This window comes from Leucopleurus acutus (genome assembly GCF_964270905.1).
Source record: "Leucopleurus acutus genome assembly, chromosome: 11".
NCBI lineage: Eukaryota > Metazoa > Chordata > Mammalia > Artiodactyla > Delphinidae > Leucopleurus > Leucopleurus acutus.
The window spans coordinates 82,989,442-83,006,077 of NC_139152.1; the positions used below are offsets into that span (position 1 = coordinate 82,989,442).

The following is a 16,636-nucleotide window of genomic DNA, read 5'->3' on the forward strand; positions in this document are numbered from 1 at the left end:
TTTATGTAAAAAGTACAGTTGACCTTTGAACAACTTGGGGGGGTATTTAGGGATGTCCACCCTCGGGCAGTCGAAAATCCACATATAATTTCACAGTCCGGCCCTCCCGTAACCTCAGTTCTGCCCCTGTGAATTCAACCAACCACGGATTCTGTAGTGCAGTAGAACATGTTTAGTAAAAGAAATCTGTGTATAAGTGGACCCATGCAGTTCAAACCTTGTGTTGTTCAAGGGTCAGCTGTATTACTTTGTCATAGTGCTTCACCAATAACACTTTGGTAAAGGAAGCAACAAGTCGACACTATTATTCACACTCATCAAAAGATGCTAATCAGGGGGAAAGAGGTGTTTGTGGTCTGAATTGTCCAGATTGATGACTTACTACTTTGGGGGTTGGCAACAGTTCTGTAAAGGGCCAGATATTCTGGGCCTGGCCACATGGTCTCTATGAGAACTGCTCAACTCTGCTATGGTAGTAGGCCTGACAGGCTTCATATCCTGCTTATTATTTATTCACAAGAAATACATGAAAGGAATATTTTGTTATCCCTGTTTCATAGATAGGAAAATTACCCACTTGGGACAAATTTAGTGAAATGTGATGTGGCTTGCCCAAGGAACTAGAGAAAGCAATTACACATTATAACAGAGTGCATGCACAGTTTCTGCCATAGTTAGGGCTTTTTTCAACAATTTCTGCTAGTGGTTTACTCCAGATGAGAGTACACATGGGAAACATGCCTTCTAACCAGCTTCCCTGACACCTTTCATTTTTTTGCCAGTGTAGGAGAAAACTGAACTCACCCCAGATCAACAGAATCTTCTTCATTATATTATGGATTCATACAGCAAGCAGAGGATGCCTCAGGAAATAACAAATAAAATTGTATGTACAATATCTGAGGATACATGGGTTTAAAGTTGATATTTTCTGGAGCTCTTACTACCTTGGGGGTCAAATTTATATATGAATATGTTAGTTAAAATGATTAGGGCTTAGAGTTTAAGTTGTACCTTTAAACTTTTTGCAGCATTAAACAAAGAGTAAGAAGTCTCATACCTAGCTTGGTAATAGTAATTGTTCTCCAAGGATGTGAAAAATTTGAGCTGGGTCTTAAAATTTATTATCTAAATATGGTTCTATAGTGTAACAATATTATATTGATTTCTCCTTCTATCTACTTATCATTTGCTTTTTTCTTAAAATTTAGTTAAAAGAAGAATTCAGTGCAGAAGAAAATTTTCTCATTTTAACTGAAATGGCTACCAGTCATGTACAGATTCTCGTAGAATTCACAAAAAAACTTCCAGGTATTTTTACATGTAGTTACTTTTCTACTACACTGTACAATATTCTTGTGACATTGAGAGGCAGGTCTGTTCATTGTAAAAAGGGAATAATGCCACATCTGCTTTATAACTTTTTATTTATTTACTTATTTTTAAAATTCTATTTATTTATTTATTTAATTTTTGGCTGCGTTGGATCTTCGTTACCGTGCACGGGCTTTCTTTAGCTGTGGTGGTGCTGGGCTACTCTTCCATGCGGTGCACGGGCTTCTCATTGCAGTGGCTTCTTTTGTTGCAGAGCAAGGGCTCTAGGCACCTACTCTTCCATGCGGTGCACGGGCTTCTCATTGCAGTGGCTTCTTTTGTTGCGGAGCAAGGGCTCTAGGCACGTGGGCTTCAGTAGTTGTGGTTCGCGGGCTCAGTAGTTGTGGCGCACAGGTTTAGTTGCTCCGTGGCATGTGGGATCTTCCCGGACCAGGGCTTGAACCCGTGTCCCCTGCATTGGCAGGTGGATTCTTAACCACTGCGCCACCAGGGAAGTCCCCCACATCTGCTTTAAATTAATGTATCTAATTACTATAGACATGAAATATTAGAGCCAGATGGGATATTTTAAATTATAATAATTCTCCAAATTGATAGATTAAAAAATTGAGACTTTCCAAAGTTGTCATTCATCCATTTATTCATTTAATAAGCATTTTTTGAAATGTACTCTATGCTAAGTACCTAGCAATTACCATCAAGGAGAGTGATTAAAGGCTAAAATTTTAAAGAACCCCAAAAAACCATGTATACAAAGTGCTGTTGAACAGAAAGAAAATGATTCCTAATTGTATCTGAGAAGGACAGGGAGGATTCAGAAAGAGTTATATTTGAGTGTAAAAGAAAAAATGGTTTTTCCCGGTGGTATGAAAGAGAAGGGGCATTCCAAGTCGAGAGATCTGCTTGTGAAAAGGTAATGAGGCATGAACAAGAATAGGATTATTAGAAATGGAAGAGAAGATTCAGCGTAGCTATAGAATAATGTCTGTGGTGGGCTCCTTGGCTAGACATAAGGCAAGTTGGTACCAGACTGATAAGGATGCCCTGGACGGTAAGAAGTTTTTGGTGGCTTTTTTTTTTTTCTTTTTGAGAGGAACATAATGAGATTTATGTTATAGATATATGGCTTTATTGGGTTTGTGTAAGATGGATTTGAATGAGGACGGACTGCAGGCAGGGAGGATCACTTAGTATGCTACTGCACCAGTCCAGGTAGAGGGCTTAAAATAAAGCAATAGCAGTGGGAGAGAGAAGAGGAAACAAAATGAAGAGAGACTCAAAGATTGGTAGGGCTTGATGAACAAGTGTATGAATGGGATGAGGGAGAGGGACTTATCCATAGCCATTTAGATGGTGCCAGTACAGAATGTGGAATTCAAGGTTCTTGTCTCCCAGTGCCACTCCTCCCCCATTCTTTCAGCCACATTATCAATGCTCTATAAGCCAATAGGTTTAAGTTGCTTCAGTGTTTTTAAAATATTTTAGTACATTAGAATCCATGGTCTAGTAGAGTATAATAAATATCTTGCATAGCAGCATAACACTGTAATATTAAATTACAGAAGGTGACTTCTGATGTAGGATTTTAATTAGACAGTTTAATTTGCTTTCTTTTGTCAGCATTATGCTATTATTTTATTAAATGTGTCATGGATAGACATAAGCTTATATAAAAGTCATAAGATGTGGGGAGAAAGTTCTTGTTATCATTGAAACATTAATATTCTCTCATTTATTTATTAACAATGAAAGAGAAACTTAATTGTTATATGCTAATTTGGCTGAAGGCAATCATGATTAAAAAAAAGATTACACGAGAGTGATAACTGTGGGGGGAGAACTGGGAAAGGGAGAATATGATGTTCTTGGTTGTTTATGGGAAAAGGTTTTTCAGTTCAAATGGTCAGTTGGTATTGAATCAGGAAATAATTGAAGGCGAAAAAGTATCTTATTCATAAGAAGGTAACTTATCTGAAAGCAATGGCAATATCTTACACACTTCTTCATTTCCAGTGCCTAACCTATTTCCTGAGGGAGAGAAAGAGTGCAATTAATGCATGTTTAACGAGTAAAGTAGAAGGAAAAAAATTTAAATGCAGCAGGAAATAAAAGGCAAGAAAACCTTGAGAAAGAAAAAAATGTCTTTTAACAAAAATTATAGAAATGACATTATTATATATAGTAATAATAATGATATATAACACCAATAGGAAACGGTGTTTTGTGAAAGACCCAGCTGAGTCACTCCTTTCAGCAGTTCATTGAGCATAACCTGTGCCAGGCACTGTCCAGGGTGCTGGAGACTCAGCATGGCTCCTGCCCTCAAAGGAGCTCTTAGGTTCTCTAAGGTAGTGACTTTTTGAAGAGTCATAAAAAAAGACTCAAGTTCTCAGAACAGGGGAAGGTTATTCATTATCAACAGGAAAAGAGATGGTCAATGCAGAGCTGATACTTAGAGAAGATGTTCTGCTGCTCTCATTGATCAGGCATTTGTGACACTGAGGTGAAAATGAGACTTAGGACTGATTTAAGTTTCTAGGTTATATTTTAGGAAGAGAAACAAATGGGCCTCTTAAGATTCAGAATCTTGGGTAGAGGGAGACAGGGAGTATAGATTGAAAAAGCCTGTTCTTTACTCTCACGATCTGATTTTACACTTGGGGAAAAATGCAAATTATAGAAAGGGACTTAAATATTTGCTTATCAACATAGGGGTTGAATTTAGAAGATCAATGGACTTTGATAAAAAGTCCTACCAGATACTGTTGAACTGAATGAATAAGCATTTTCAGAACTCTAATGAAAAACTGATGAATTCATAAAAGTACTAACAAAAGATCAAGATAAAAAATTAATTACATGGGACTGAGTGAACTGATGAGGATGATTATAATTTTTGTGACTTTCTGTTTGAATTAAAAAAAAAAAAAGTCCTGCCGGAGACCTTTCCAAACATCCTTAAAATCATGCCTCAGAGAGCTGGACCATCTCGGAAGACAGGCTCAGCAGGCAGGAAAAGAAGGACATTTTCACCCCATTTTTAAAGTTTTGTATACAAAAACTCCAAATAGATTGGTACCCATTGTAAGTAATTCAATCATGCAATTCAAACAATGCAGAAATTTACGGACCAGAAAGTTAAAGTCCCCTTCACAGCCATCCGTATCATCTTTATTATAGGCAACTATTGACAGAAGTCTGGTTTGATTTCTTTCATATATTTTAATCTATACACACATACACATACATAGATTGTTGTTTTTAAACATGAAGTGAGATTATATAGTACATATTTGTTTTGGGGTATCGTTTTCTCTTTAACATCTTCCCATATATGTATACCAGCCTCATGCTTTTAACAGTTGCATAGTATTCCATTGTAATAATAATAGTTAACATTATTTAAGTATTTGCTGTATGTCAAGAACTGTACTAAGCATTTAATATGATTGCCTCATTAACACTTCTGCCAATCCTAAGGGGTGGGTGCTTTTATAATCCCTATTTTGGAGGTGAGGAAACTGAGACACTAAGAGATTGAGTACGTTTCCCAAGACCACAAAGATAGTAAGTGTCAGAGACAGAATTTTCTTCTAGGCAATCTGATTTTAGAGACCTTATTTTATACTGCCCTCCTATGGATCTACCATAATTTATTTAAGTAGTCACCATTAATGGACTCCTGCTATGTTTTCAGTTCTTCAATTCATTCATTTATTCATTGAGCAAGTATTTTTGAATGCCTACCATCAAGGTAGTGACTTTTAATCCTTAGCATTACTCTCTTCTCTGAACTCCATTGTTATTTAATTCTTGGATACCTATTATATGCCAGACACTTGGGATACAGAAGTGAATAAAACAGGCAAAGTCTCTGTCCCCAAGAAGTTTATACTCCAGGAGAGGTGGCAGATAATTAACAAATAAGCAGATAAACTTATAATATCATGTCAGGCAGTAGTAAGTTTTATGAATGAAAATAAAGCAGGTAGGGACTAGTGAGTGCTGGGGAGTGCTATTTTAGGTAGGGTCACCTTGAAGCAGAGCCTGCATACACTGAGGGAGTGGGGCATGGGGAGAGCTGGGGAAGAGCATACACCCTGAGGCAAAATCAGACTTGTGTGTTCACCACAGAGCCAGAGGTCTGTGTGGCTGGAGCACAATAACTGAGGAGGAGGTGATGAAGGAGAAAGTGAGGTCAGAGAGGCCACTGGGGACTGTAGCATATAAGCCTGCATAAGGACTTTGGATTTTCTGGGCAGTGTTACATATCTTCAGGTCATCAGTTTTTTCCTATATGTCTCTGATTTTCCCTACCCCACATGTGCAGTGCTGAGCTCAGAGCAGATACCTCAGCATGGCCCTGATTGGTTTTTTGGCGGGCGGGGTGGAATGCTACCCATTCTTCACATTGATTAAAGACTCAACGAGTTGGCCAAATATTCATTTAAACCTCTGAATACATGTAAAATGTTTTCTGGCTTGTGGATGCTTCCATTCTGCAGAGTTGACCCTCTCTGACCCTCTCTGATGTGACAAGATATGACTAAAATAATGGCTCAAAGAGAATCTACTTTATCTCCAATATTTCATCTGAATCAGCCTGTCTCTTCCATAGTTTATAAGTATACATATTTGGTATGGACTTGATATCCTCTTTAGTCTGGACTTGTTAAATAAATCCTGCTCGATGAAGATAAAAGTCAGCTTCTATTTGGGGGAGTACAAGAGATACTTATTGACTCAGTTTAGCTGTTCAATCTTAAAACAATTACAAAATCACTTTATGGAAAGGTTTTATCAATGGGGATGATGGTGATGATGAAATATTGTTATACAACATTCACAATTTTTGATACTGATTTGATTATCATCTTCACTCAGGGTTTCAGACATTGGACCATGAAGATCAGATTGCTTTGCTGAAAGGGTCTGCAGTTGAAGCTATGTTTCTCCGTTCAGCTGAGATTTTCAGTAAGAAACTTCCAGCTGGACATGCTGACCTATTGGAAGAGAGAATTCGAAAGAGCGGTAAGTAATTTGGCTAATGGTAAAAAGTCTGTTCCTGCAAGTAAGAATTTGTACATCCCATGAAGGCAGGTCTCTTGCCTATCTCATGCAGTTATATGCCCATTGTGACTAGCATAGAGAACGATACTGAAAAGAATAGATGAGAATTTAGTGACCTGGTTCAAAAATTCTTGTTGTAATAGCAAAATACCAAAAATACTCTTTTCACTGCATTAAGATGAAGGACCAAAGGAGAAATTTTTTAAAGATTGGAATATTAGTCTGATTTTTAAAATAGCCTAAAGGAGCTGGGATTATTCAGTCTAGAAAAAGGTTCATTTATTCAAAATCTTCAGGTATGAATGACTATGTGTCAAACTATTATCCATCTCGATGCAAAGCAAAATAAGAAATAATACTAATAGCAACACTTATACATAATTTATTAGGTTTCAGACACTGTTCTGAATACTTTATATGTATTAGTTCATCAAATCCTCATAAAAATCCTATAAGTTCTGGTATTATTCCCATTTTATAGATGAGAAAACTGAGACAGAGAGTGGTTAAATAACTTTTCCAGAGGCAGACATGAAGCCTGACTTCAGAAGCCATATATATTAACCACTATACTCTACTGCCTCTCAAGAGATAAAAATGAAATAATGAATGAATAACACAATTTAACTTATTATGGAGGAATACTGTGACAGGGAGGGTATGGAGATGACAATGTATGGTCTTTGTCCTCCAGGAACTCACAGACTAGTGGGGAAGGTGTACAAGCAAGTGATTCTTAATCAATGTGCAGTGTAATAGGGACTATAAGGAATGTGTATATAAAATGAAGCGTAAAGACGTGCCTGCCTTCCTGTGAATCCACTTGGTGAGTCACAAAAGGCACACAAAGTTGACAATTGAACCATGGAACTTGTCAAGAACAAGTTAAGAACTTGTCAAGCCACAAAAGTCTGAGAAAGGCATTCCAAGAGATATAGCCATTATAACATAATAATATAGAAATTGCAGGTACACAGATGTGGAGAAATGAGAGAGCATCTGTGTATAGGACTCACAAATACCTTGATATTGCTGGAAAATAATATTTGTGGAGCTGAAAATGTAGTGAGTACTAGATTATTAAAGATGGCAAATACCACAAAAGGAGCTTTAGTTCTTACATAATGGGGATTCTTGGTAATATTCTGAGCAACTATGATACGACCATAGCAGTACTGTGGAAGATCTTTCTAGCAGTAATTTGAAGGAAGGTTTGGAGGAATTGAGACAAGAGGCGCGTCTCTATAAAGAGACCAATGCAATAACTAGGTGAGAACACATGAGGGTCTTGCAGGTTAAAAATATGTAGTGATCAAAAAGAAAAAACCTTGCTTGAGAACATAAGTTTCAGAACTTGTGATACTGCAAGTTTCAGATGAGTTCAAGAACGAAGTTTTCCAGAACACAATCTGTATGAATAAAATGCATGCCTCCAGCTCATAATAAGATACTTTACCCAAACATCAACCACATATTGTGACAATAAAAACCATCCAAACTCACATGCTGCTTCGTATTTTATTATCTATAATGATGCTTCCATTTATGAATATTTATGAATTTGCTTCTCCCAGTGGATTTTCAGAACATTGCCTCTTCCCCACACCACAGAAAAACCTGATCTTGCAAGATGACATTTCAGAATAACTTTTTATTTTTATATAACACATTCTTATTTCTACTGTACATTTAATTCCAGAATAACATAACATTTCAAAGTTACCCTGTTTAAGCCTATAGAACTCTTTAAAGAACATCATGTGAAATTTCTTTTCTTGTTCTGCAAATTCATACTCTTTTGTTTGCTTTCATCAAATCCCATCATATATACAAAGATACTGTCTCCTGAGACACATTTACTTAGTGCGGGTTACAGGGTTTATTTATATTAATTGAGGCTTCAGAACACATATCTGATACAACCTGTGGCTGAGTTGTCTCTACATAATTCTAGGGCATCAATTTCTTTATTCCTAATGTGGTATTATGCAAAATTCATTTACAAGCTGGAAGTTTTAATAAATATAGGAATAATCATACGAAAACATAAAATATGATAGAACTGGAAAGGGCTTTCTAACACTGAATGAGTTTACATTTTAGCATTAAGGAAGTTAGCAATAACTTCTCACAGACTTAACAGAACAACTTGTTCTATGTTCACTTCAAATACAAATAACCTCTGAAATTTATAGGATTTTTCGGCCTTTTTTGATTCCCCGCAACAGACATGAGTGAAATATTCAATTCAGTAAGTGTTTATCGGATGAAAGTATACCTTGTGATCTTACAATGGTTTGCTTTTACATGCATCATCTCCTTAGTATTTCCAATGGCCCCTAAATGTGAGTGCTGTGTTCCTATTTTCTAGATGGGGAAACAGGCTTAGATAGGCTAGGTGACCTGCCCAAGGTCATACAGCTAATCAGTAGACTACCAGGAGGTGAACACAGGTGTTCTACTCAAAGCCCAGTACCATTTCTGCACTTTGCAGCTGTCACTCGCTAAGATATAATATTTGCCCAACTGTCAGCTGGTAGGGAATAGTAAGACCCAGTAAGACATGGTTCCTGCCTTTTGGTTGAGTGAGAAAGCATAAGCAGCAGCTAGTAATTTGAAATTGCTTTTAAGCAAATGATAAAATGAATAAAGACAATGAGGTCAGAGGAAGGAGAGATGCTTATAAGAGTGATGAAGTTGTAGTAGATAGTAAAAAATACTGTACATAGTATATTGTGCTTATTTTTTCTGCTCTTTAAATATATATGATTTTGCTGCTTTAACCTTGGCAACTTGTGCAAGATGAAAACAATAAGCACTAAATTCTCTGATGAAGCCCATACAAGCTGATTATCAGTTCATAGACAGTCTTGGAAAGAAAGGTTGGAAATGTACAGAAACAAATGACAATATTTATGAGAAAGTTTAATTTAAGAATTAGAATTCTTACCAACTCTCGTGTTGCTTTTTAAAGTTGTCACACAGTAATTTTGGCATGGACAAATTTGGGAGTCAAATTATAGGAAGAAACCTCTTCAAAGTAAAAGAGATTATTAAACTAATAAAAGCGTCAGTATTTCCATTGCCCCTCAGCAGTATTCCCCAAGCCTTCTGTACTTGCCCAGTTTAGGACATTATGTATTTATTTATGTACCTGCCTTCTCCATTAATCTGTAAACTGTTTGACGACTATTCCCAGCACCATCACAGTGCCTGGCACAGATGAGGCACACAAAAATTGGTGAATTTGGTTGAGATGAATCTGAAACTTGACAGTCCAAATCCTGGCAACTCTTAAGCATCGTTATCCTAAGATAAATTTTAGCCAGTAGGACTACTGGAAAGTATGTTATTTATTAAATATCTTAAATATTTTACATTGAAAGCAGTTATTTTTTGAATTGCTAATGTGACGGCAGCTTTTTACTCAAGGCCAACAGTATGGTACAAATGACTCACTGAGTGGAGGTTAGCAATTGAAACAGAGGCCAAGGCCCAATCTCTTAGCACCAAGAGAATGTTTCCATTGTCTGAGTGGCATACTTTCCCCTAGCACATCTCACAGCTATGTAACCTTCATTGCTAGGCACAAACAAAACATAACATTGCCTAATTTAACAAGCATTTATTAATCTCCTACTCTGTCTCCAGCAGGACCCTAGTTACTAAGGATACAGAGAGGAATAAGAAACATCTTTATTGGTTAGGCAGTCTGCCAGGCATTGGGAATACCGCAGTTGACTCCTGCTCTCATAAACTGTATATGGTATTTCACGCTCTAATGGGAGGGAGAGATATGAATTGTGAGAGGTGCAATAGAATTGAACGTAGAGAAGGGAGCAACTAATTCTGCTTCACCGTGACAGGTAAAGCTCCACAGAGATAGCAAAATTTGAACTTGGCCCTGAAACATGGGTAGGGTGTCCTAGCCGAACAAGGATGCCTTGTATATGTGCACTTGTGTATAATACACACACATACACACCTTGGCTTTATTTTTGTCCCCAATGAAAATAACTTAAAAGAGCATAGTGTTAATTCTATCACATGGTTATTCTCTCAGAGAATATTTCTTATCACTGGACAAGTAATTTATCAATCACAGACCTCTTTTTTTTTTTTAAGGCAAACAAGAAACAGAGGAGCAGAAACAATGGTTTTTTACAACTGAACATTTCCATGGTAGTCTTTGTGATTAAGTTAGAAAATAGCCCCCTCTTGTGACCAAAAATCAACTAATTGGACTTGAGTAAGTTTCAGAAAGGAGGAGTCAACAGGAAAACAGGAAAAGACTGCCCCTTCAGGACGATGCTATTGTTACATTTCTTATGTTAGAAATTGCTGGCTCATAAACACCTAAAACACCCTTTGTTTATGTTGGTGTGATTAATTCTGATTATTGACTCTAATTCCAAAAGCAGGTTTATATTTTATCTATCCTGTAAGAAAAAATTTTTTAAACTCTTCTATTATTTATTTTCTACATTTTCTCTATATTCACTGTTGTTCTTTACAAGGTGCACAAGACAAACAGTTGTAATAAACATCTTAACCTGTTTTTGTTTTTTTTTCCAAAAATTATCAATTGCAATTAGATAGCTAATGGAGGTATCATCTTTGGAGGGTGAGAGAGGATTTAGAAAAACAAATAAGATAGAAAATTAGGTAGTCAAAGATGATTTCATAAATATTTTCAAATCTGTTGCCTTTAATCTTATCTCCAAACCCTTATATACTATTTAAAATAATGACACAGTCGTGAATTATTATTTTAGGTAACCACAATTAACGAGTGTAATACCCAACTATTGAAGACCTGCCATCTTTTGAAGATGAAAAAGAATAGCTTTATTAACAAATACAGATCTTAGCTTAGCTTTAATACTTAGAAAAATACTAGGGCAAATCACTGATCAGCCAATTTGTATTCATCCCTAGCAAACTGCAGAATGCAAAAACAAAACAAAAACAAAAATGTAGCTTTGTAAACACAAAAGTACATGAGCTTAATCGAAGGTTGAGATGGAACTAATGTGTTGACCCAATTCTCCTGAATAACAACATTAATAGTTCTTTTTATGATTATTTGCTCTAACATTTATTGAGGGTTTACTATGAGCCAGGCTTGGTGCTAAGAACTCTACATATATTATCTCATATAATACTATTGATATAACTCACATTTCACAGATGAGGAAACTGAGGCTTAAAGAGTTGAAGTAATGTGCCCGAGATCAAGTCATAGGTCAGCTTTTAAACTCAGGCTTACTACCTCTTAACCACTATGTTTGTTGGAAACCGGGACTAGTAGTCCCAGCCTCACATATTCCAACCCTCTGCATTTTAAGTTGTATCTAGTTTGGTCATGGGTATTCAGTTCAGTCTGTAACAGCTGGATAGAGGGCAATCTTCCACATGGTGTCATCCCCAAGTTGCTCAACAAAGCCACTCGTTAAGAGCGCCAACTGGGGTTGATTAAACGTCAAAGGAGAAGAAAGTGTGCTACTTTGACTAAAGACAGAAAGGCCAAGGATTCTGTTTGAGAAGATTCTTTAGATTCATCTAAAGGTGAGGATTCAGGCTTTCTGATCCTGTGAAGTATAATATTAGATGATAATTATACTCTTTAGCATCTGGAATCCAACTTTATTCTGGTGTGTTTCAACTGAAGCTCTACGGCTTTTAGGTCGGGTTTGGGATGGAATAGAGTAGTCTATTCTAGTGTGGACCAATTCTGGGAAACTCATCTTAATTCATCCATAAGTCACAGCACACCTTTTTTTTTTTTTTTTTTTTTTTTTTCCTGTCTGCACAATTCCCCAGACAAAGCTTTTTTGGAGTGGAGCCATGCACAGAACAGGCACCAAACTAATAGCTGTTGAATGATTGGAGGAAGTGGCACAAAGGAATCTTAAATTATGAAGAGGAGTAAGTTATAAAGGAGAAGGAAGATATTCCAAGTAGAGAGAACATGTACACAACTGGGCAATAAAAATTGTTTAGGGAACTCCGAGTGCCTGAACATGGCTGGAGTATAGGCTGTGTGATAGAAAGACAGTACCCCTTAGTCACAACTAAGAGCCAGGACTCTGAAGCCTACTAGTTTTGGTTTGAATCCTGGTTCCACTTCTCACCAGCTGTGTGTCTTTGGTCAAGTTACATAACCTCTCTGCACCTATCTCATGGGGTGTTAGAAAGATTAAATGAGTTCCAGCATAAGAAGTGCTTAGAACAGTGCCTAGTACATAATGAGTACTCAGTAAATGTGAACTCCTATTGCTATCATGTGGGTGAGTATTGGGTGGTGGGAGAGGCAGGGGACGGGTCCAGGAGTTTCCTATGTAAAAAGGAAGAACATTTATGCCAAAAGCCATGGAGAGTTTTTGAAGGTTTGTAAGAACTGGGGAGACAGAGTGTGGTTTGAATTTTAGAAAGGTGATTCTAGAATGGTTTAAAGAGGACCACACTGAAGACAGGAAGACCAGTAAGGAGGCAATTGGAGTGATCCAGATGAAAAGAAAGAAAGACTTAAACTAGGTCAACCAGATGCAGTGAAGAGGGGAGAGAGCACCAAGTGAGAGTTAGCTGGTCAAATACGCAGGACTTGACTCAATCCAGGCACTGGACTGAGTTAGAGGAAGGCTGAATCTTGGTTGTCAGGTGACGACAATTGGATGGGTGAGGATACCAATCACTGAAAATGGGAACATCAGGAAAGGAGTGGATTTGGAGGAAGATGGGGAATTTAGTTCTATACATGGTGTCTTTGATCTTGGACACACTGAGTTTGAAGAGAAGGGCCAAGTACCATTGCCTACTAGGCAATGGATAAACAGCTTTGGTACTTCAGAGAGAGATCAGAACTCTGATAAGAATTCTAGCCAATGTATTAAGTAGAGTTTATATTTCTGGACTGAAGAACAATAATTTTTTGTTGGTTAAGATGCTGTCTATGTCTTGATTATAGATAGTAATGTTAAAAAGATTAACTAAAGCCCATCGAGAGCATGGTGAAGTTCAGAGATTCTTTTGGCAATTCGAGAACATTATCATTTATTGTTACACAGTAGTGACTAAAACAAAGGCACTGCCAAAATCAAAGACATACAAATCGCTGATTAGGTTATATTTTGAGGATTTTAACTGATCTTCTTTGCAATGCCTCACCTTTGGCTGGGACATTTAATATATAGTCATTATTTAAATGTGGCTGGGACGTTTATCAAATGTCTGCATATGGGTATATTAACATGTATGTGTGTGTGTATATATATATATATATATATATATATATATATATATAATGTTTGTAATTTTACACTTTTGAGTCATTCAAAAATTTTACTATGCCTCTGCAATTTTTCACCTTTCCCCCATAGGTATCTCTGATGAATATATAACACCTATGTTTAGCTTTTATAAAAGTGTTGCAGAATTGAAAATGACTCAAGAAGAGTATGCTCTGCTTACAGCAATTGTTATTCTGTCTCCAGGTAATTTCAATGTTACATTTTTATTTTTATGCCATTTGTTGGTTTTCCCCTCAAGTATAGTAGTAATATTAAAGAAAATCTTGGATAAAAAACATAAAGAGAAAGTAAAATGGCATATAATTCCACCAGTCAAATGGAACCATTGTTAACATTTCAGTGTAGTTGTTCTCAGCCTTCTTCTAAACATCATACTCATTCAGTAATTTCATTCTGAACACCTTATATGCACTAAACATGTTTCTAGACATTGTGGGATATAGCAGCAAAGAAACAGGCAGGATACAGCTACATGGGGCTTACATTCTAGTAGGGTGAGAAAGACAGTAAATTAAGAAATGAATACAAATAATTTTCAGGAGGTGGTAATGCTACAAAAAATATAAAGATGTGGGTATAAGGAAAGAAAGCGGCAGCAAAATGCTGTTTTAATCAGTGGTCAGGGAAGGCTTTTTTAAGGGGTTGAAGTTTGAGCAAAGACATAAATTATATACTTTTAACATAATAAAGAACATACTGTCTTTAAGTGTACTTTTCCCATGTCATTAAATAATTATATTGGTAAAAGTTTGTTGTAATATGTACATCATATTCTATTGTATGATGTACAGTCATTTACTCAGTTTTACCATGTTTTGATATTCAGGATGTTTCCAGATTTGTTGTTGCTGTTGTTTTAAACAACGTTGAAATGAATACCTTTGTACATAAAATTTGTCTATATTTTTGATTAATTATTTCGGAGTAAGTGATGCCATGTTCATGATTTGTAAAGCTTAATTACAATGATAGCCTTAAACCACTTTTTTTTTTTTTTTTTTTTTTTTTTTGCGGTTCGCGGACCTCTCACTGTTGTGGCCTCTCCCGTTGCGGAGCACAGGCTCCGGACGCGCAGGCTCAGCGGCCATGGCTCACGGGCCCAGCCGCTCCGCGGCATGTGGGATCCTCCCGGACCGGGGCACGAACCCGTGTCCCCTGCATCGGCAGGCGGACTCTCAACCACTGTGCCACCAGGGAAGCCCTTAAACCACTTTTATACATGATACTGAGGCAGAAGCTAGTTGTTAGTTTTACCATAAGAAATTATAATTTAAAAAAGAAAAACTTTTCAGCGGTACATACTAAAGTTACACACATTTATACCCTATAACCCAGCAATTCCAGAATATACCCACCAGAAATGATACTTATGCCCATCATAGAGTTTACCTTGAGTGCGTTTATTACCTAGTCCAACCTCCTACTGCTCCCTGCATGATGGGCCAATAAATCAAGAGACGAGGTGTTGGGACAAGGAATAGCAACTTTATTTGGAAAGCCAGCAGACTAAGAAGATGGTGGACTAGTGTCCCAAAGAACCACCTTACCCAAGTTAGAATTCAGGCTTCTTTTCTACTAAAAGGGGAGAGGGTATGGCTGGTTGCTGCAAACTTCTTGATGCTGGAATCCTTTGTTCTTGCAGCTGTCCATGTATGTGCGGTCACAATGTTCCTATAAACCTCCAACAAGATAAATGTTATTCTCTGTTCTGCAACTTTTTATCTCTATATGAATGGAAAAGTGTTATACCTTTAAAGGTCAGAACCTTGAGAATGGGATATCGCGTATATTTCAGGCTCTAGGCAACATTCTTTCACAAAAGGCACAGAGCCAGCATGACTAAGCACAAGCAACAGAGCACAAGGGTTAGAGCTAAAGGAACAGATTCAGTATGGAGTCTTTCTGGTACACGTTGATTGGAAGGAGAATTTAGGGAGGCCTCTGGGGGGCAGTAAAGGTCTTATAGCTTGATCTAGTTGTGATTACATGAGTCTAAATACGTGTGTTTAAAAATTCATCAATTTGAATACTTAATTTGTACATTTTAAGTGTACATTTATAACTTACACTTCAAAAACATTAACATTACTATAATTATGCCAAATTATTACTTTTCCACTTTTTGTCATTTTATTTTAAACGTCTAAACAGACAGACAATATATAAAGGACAGAGAGGCAGTAGAGAAGCTTCAGGAACCACTGCTTGATGTGCTACAAAAGTTGTGTAAGATTCATCAGCCTGAAAATCCTCAACATTTTGCCTGTCTTCTGGGTCGCCTGACTGAGTTGCGGACATTCAACCATCACCACGCAGAGATGCTTATGTCATGGAGAGTGAATGACCACAAGTTTACCCCGCTTCTCTGTGAAATCTGGGATGTGCAGTGATGGGCATTGCAGGGGCAGGGTCTAGCTCTTCATTTTCCTCATAATATAAATCCTATATATAACTTTCCTTTATTTCATTTGTACCTGGTTTTATGCAAGAATTCTCATCAATATTTATGTGGTAGTTATATAACCTCCACAATTGTAAATGTGGGGCTAGGTTGAAATACTTTCTCTACTTGTATTCTACAAGGCTTCAGGGAATCTTTCACTCAAATTGGTATGCCCTGTTTGCCTAATTAAATTAATCATTACTTCAAGTCTATCTGTTGAAATAGGGAAAATCTCATTTTGCTCTTCATCTTACCTTACTGCATATATTTTATTAAAAAGCTGTGTTCAATTTGGGCAATAAACTGAACATAATGGCAACAGGCTTTTCTTTGGGAACAAAATTTGAAAAATATACAACTTATTTCTTTAAATGATGAATAGCATCCTATCGAATCTGAAGGGGTAATTTCCAAAAAGGTAAACTCTTAGGACATAAATTGTGCTTTTCTCATCCCTGGAAGCCCTGGTGAATATTCA

The 16,636-nt window shown here is 36.9% G+C and overlaps 1 protein-coding gene across 8 annotated transcripts in view; it reads left to right on the plus strand.

The window, feature by feature from the left end:
* The window catches only part of NR1H4 (nuclear receptor subfamily 1 group H member 4), a 117,787-nt gene extending 101,310 nt beyond the window's left edge, over nucleotides 1–16,477 (plus strand). For all 8 annotated transcript variants that reach the window (XM_082850070.1, XM_082850072.1, XM_082850069.1 and 5 more), the window contains 5 exons: nucleotides 788–886; nucleotides 1,212–1,311; nucleotides 6,220–6,366; nucleotides 13,785–13,898; nucleotides 15,867–16,477. In XM_082850070.1, the coding sequence (XP_082706196.1) occupies nucleotides 788–886; nucleotides 1,212–1,311; nucleotides 6,220–6,366; nucleotides 13,785–13,898; nucleotides 15,867–16,105 (699 nt within the window). In that variant the 3' untranslated portion in view covers nucleotides 16,106–16,477. The remainder of the gene's footprint in view (nucleotides 1–787; nucleotides 887–1,211; nucleotides 1,312–6,219; nucleotides 6,367–13,784; nucleotides 13,899–15,866) is intronic.
* Nucleotides 16,478–16,636: the final 159 nt, after the last annotated feature.